The 4,198-nt window shown below is 64.9% G+C and overlaps 1 protein-coding gene across 1 annotated transcript in view; it reads left to right on the top strand.

Moving 5' to 3' along the window:
• NPEPL1 (aminopeptidase like 1) overlaps positions 1 to 1,076 on the top strand; it is a 19,769-nt gene extending 18,693 nt beyond the window's left edge. The window contains exon 11 of the mRNA XM_077778346.1: positions 365 to 1,076. Within this exon, the coding sequence (XP_077634472.1) occupies positions 365 to 523 (159 nt within the window). The 3' untranslated portion in view covers positions 524 to 1,076. The remainder of the gene's footprint in view (positions 1 to 364) is intronic.
• The last annotated feature ends 3,122 nt before the right edge of the window (positions 1,077 to 4,198 follow it).

The raw sequence follows: 4,198 nt of genomic DNA, 5'->3' as shown, positions 1-4,198 counted from the left end.
GGCGGGCCTGGCCCGCTGTGCACCCAGAAGCCCTCTCTGGCTCCAGGCCGAGCTCACCAGACACATTTCTGTGCTGAGACTCATACCGCCTGTGGCCTGACCTCGGCCAGCGGTGCCCCCAACCTCTGGTCTCTACATCCCTGGAAAGAGAGGGGCCNGAGTCGGGGCCAGAGGGCAAAGAGCCATCCCACCTCCTAACTCAGCTCTTGAGTGGCCGGATGGCAGGAGGGGGCCACAGGGCAGGTGGGGGCCGGACGCCCTCACGCTGACCCGGGAGTCCCTTCCCGCACAGGTGGGCAGAGGGGCTTGCCGAGCGGGCCGAGCCCAGGCTGGCAGAGGGGCTCAGTCTGCCCTGTGCCCACAGGGCGAGCGCGCCACAGGCTTCGGCGTGGCGCTCCTGCTGGCGCTCTTCGGCCGGGCCTCCGAGGACCCTCTGCTGAACCTGGTGTCGCCACTTGGCTGTGACGCGGATGCCCAGGAGGCGGACGCCGAGAGGGACTCCAAGAGACGCAGGCTGGTGTGAGGGGCGGCTCCCGGCCCCTTCGCGACACAAGGCTCTTTACCTCACTTTGCACTGATTAATTTTAAGCAATTGGAAGATTATACCTTAAGATAGCCTTTGGTTTGTTTTTATTTTTAGTTGTCACAGTGATAGAAACAGCTCCTTCCTTAAGACAGCTCAGGGTCTGGAGGAGGGGAGGGAGCACCGAGCACCGGGGCTCGCGGCTGGTGGAGTCACGTGCCCGGCTCCCTGCCGGCTTCACACGCTGCTCCCCGCGGGGGCCTCCACACGACCTTGAGGCTCCACGTTGCACGGATGGCCTCCTCCCCTGCTCCGCGCTCGCAGTGGGTGCCCGTGGCCTTATCCTCGGCCCCAGGCCCCGCACACGGCATCCGCATCATGCAGAGCCCAGGCCGTGCCCCGGCCGGGGCAGCCACTCCGCCTCCGGGCAGCCCACCCCTTTCAAAGGATGGAAGTGACTTGTTTTAGGGACCCACTTTTATGGAGCGAGAGGAGTCTCTGGGCCGCTGGGATTCCCTGGAGGTTGAAGTAAACATGGCTGAATCGCATCACACCTCGCCTCTGCCTCCTCTTTCTCTCACCCTGGCTGCAAAACCCGCCCCGAGGCCTGCCCGAGGCTGTGATCCTCCCCGCCCTCCCCCCTTCTCAAAACCTGGCATCCGGCTTGGCAGCTCGCTTTTGCTGCTGAGAGCCCCGGGGTGTGTGAGGACGGGTGTGCCAGAGCCCTCGGTCAGTGCCTGCACAGCCCAGGCTGCTGTGGTTTTCTGAGGTTTCACGGTGTGGACTCCCCACGGGAGGCCCCTGCGGCTTACTGGGGTTCTCCCAAGGTCCTGTGGTCTGCAGGGAGGGCTGGCCCCGCCCCAGCACATCACCAGGCGAGCCGAGCACCGGACTGAGTCAGGTGTGTCTCAGCAGTGAAGACCCCCTGGGCACGACCTTAGGTGCTGAAGGGCAGGGTGTCAGGAGGCTCCCCTCCCTGGGAAAGGCAGGACCTTTGTCCCCTCCTATGCTCTATCCCAGTGGGCTGCATAGACTCCAGCACCACCTGGCATAGAGGAAGCGGCCCACACTTCCTCGGCTGGGGACGGAGGGGGAGAATGTGGCTTGTGGGACACAAGTCACCAGGCTGTGCCCTGGCCCACTGACCACCCCATCCCTGCCGCAGGGTCCCCAGACTCCCAAGTCCCTTCCCAGCTCTGGCTATCAAGGTGACTCTTTCTGGGCTTAATCCCAAGCTAATATTTATTAACTGCCTGCTGTGTGCACAGTCCCAGCCGGGCCCGGAAAAGGCCGGGAGCAGCTCTGAGGCCCCAGCCCCGTCTGGGAAAGCCCTCCCCGGACACATTAACTAACAAATAGCAGTCACAAGGTGGTAGGTGGGCTCTGTGAGGGGAGGGGAGGCACGGTGGGTGGCCAGAGGGGCCAGGAGCCTGCACGGTTCATTAGCCTGCTTAATGGCCTTGCAATTGGGCAGCCCTCTCCAGCTTCCCCGAGATGCCCCAGGGCAGGCAGGGGTCACCGAGGTGGCCGAGCTCCTTCTCCGGGCAGCTGGCACTGTCCGCGCCCCCCACCAGGGGGCTGCAGGATGCAGGGTCAAGGAGCAGGGGAGGAACTGAGTCTCCCTTGTGCAGGCACAAAGGCGGTCTCCGGGCAGGGGACTCAGCTGGGGGCCAGCTGCATGCCCGGCGTCAGGGGGACCCTGGGGGTGAGCCAACAGCTTCGCTTTCCCGAGAGCCAAAGGGCTTTAGGGCGCGACGGCTGCTTCCCCCGGCCGCACCGGAACCCCAGCAACAGGGTCGGGGGCGGCCAGCAGTGGGGGGCAGGTGGGCACTGGCGGAGCCGCTGGGTCGCGGTCTCCGGCGACCGGCACAAGAAGACGGAGCCTGGCAAAGCTTTGCTGTCCCGGCATCCAGCTGACCCAGCGCACGGGCCANCCCGTCCCCGCCCACACTGAGAGCCTGCCGGAGGGGTGAGGCCTGTGGCCCTGCTCTGCGGGGGGCAGGGGGGGGGCAGAGGAGCGAACCTGGCCTGTGAGACACCCTGGGGTGGGCCTGGGAGGGGCTGCCGGGTGTGGGGACGCGCCCCCCGCCTGGAGCACAGCGCATGTCACCTTGCAGGCAGGGATGAAGGATAAGACGCAGGAAATGGCTCCTGGTGGAGAGAATTCCCAGCTTCCTCCTGGGAACCGGCCATCTTCTCCAGGGCTTGGCAAGACCCCACTCTGCTCTGTATCGGAGGACCTGGCCCCAGATTTGGTCGTGAGTGCCTCGTGTGACAATAAACCACAGGGCCTCGGGCACACGGGGCTCTCAGGAAGCCGCGGCCAGAGGATTTCCCAGGGTGCGCTCACACCCCGCAGCGTCTGCACTGGGCTCCGGAAGCGGGTCTCCAGCCGGAGGCACCGCAGGCCACAGCGCGTCCTTGTGCACGTGGGCCTGGGGCTGGGAGGGGCCGCCACCCCTTGGCACCGGTTGGAGGCGGCTGGTCCAGCACTGCCCCTCCTGTCCGGCCGGGGTCATGAGAACCTGCCTGACCCCCGGACACCCACACACGTTTGCAGCCGTTGCTTCCCATTTCCGTGCCCCCCAAAATGGGGGCGGTGGACCTAATTCAGAAAAAGCGGTTGAAACTGAATGAAATCATTTCCGTCCAGGGAATGCTGACCGTTCGGTCATTTCAGAAAATCCCACCCCACCTCACTGGCCCCACATCAATTACCCCTCCCTCCGGCCGGGCTGGCAGCACCCCCGGGGAGACTTCTAGAGCGCCCCCTGCAGGCAGTGCAGCCGCCACTCGGGCGAAGCATGGCCCCGCGTTCCAGTGCACCCCGTCTTCTCGGCCTGTGCAGGGGGTCCCTCCCCAGGCCCCCCCTGCGGCCCCTCCTGAGGGCCCCGTGTTTGCAGTCGGCCTGGGAGGGTCAGCCTTGGCCCCCGGGGCACACTGGCATGCCCCCTACGACTCTCAGGGAGCCCCTGACGGGCACATCAGCCCCGGCAGCCCCCTCCCCCAGGATGTGTCTGTGGAGCCGGAATTCACCGCGTGACTGTCTGCCCAGAAGCCTTGTTCAGACTGTGCTCCCTGGTGAATTCATGTTCAGCATTTTTGTTTATTTGTTTGTTCTTTAACAAAAGGTTGCTTTGGTTTGAAATTCAGCAAAAACACACGCTGTATTCGGCTTCCTCTCCGTTCAGGATTCAGTAAGTGAGTTGTTTTCCAGTCGGCTCGAGTCCTTGCCTCAAAGGAGCCTCCACGTCCCAGGCCCCACGCACACGTGAGACGCTGTCGTCATGGGGGGTTTGCTCAGCCCTGCACCCCGTACCCCAGCCGGGCTCCGCGCGGAGAACGCTGGCCAGGTGGGGGGCCCTGGGGGCGCCCCGAGGCCCCGCTCTCTCTTCCCATCTGGGGCAGGGGACAGGGATGTGAGGGCAGGAGGTGGGGAAGGCGGAGAGCAGGTCCTGAGGGACTTCCCGGGGGGGCTGGTTCTGCTTGGGTCCCCACTGGGGTCCTGAGAGCTTCTGGGGTGAGTCTAGGGAGCAGTCCTCAGTCAGGAAGACAAAAGCAAAAGCTAAACCCCCCCAAACTAGAAAGCTGTGACGCCTGGGTCACATCCACCGTGAGCACAGTGAGAACACTCCCGCGCGGAGACCCGCTGCCTCCCCTGGGGGGGGGGGGGAA

Source organism: Crocuta crocuta, unplaced genomic scaffold, assembly GCF_008692635.1.
Source record: "Crocuta crocuta isolate KB4526 unplaced genomic scaffold, BGI_CrCroc_1.0 scaffold27, whole genome shotgun sequence".
Classification (NCBI taxonomy): domain Eukaryota; kingdom Metazoa; phylum Chordata; class Mammalia; order Carnivora; family Hyaenidae; genus Crocuta; species Crocuta crocuta.
Note: the sequence above shows the minus strand (reverse complement) of the source record. Positions and strands in the feature narration are given on the sequence as shown.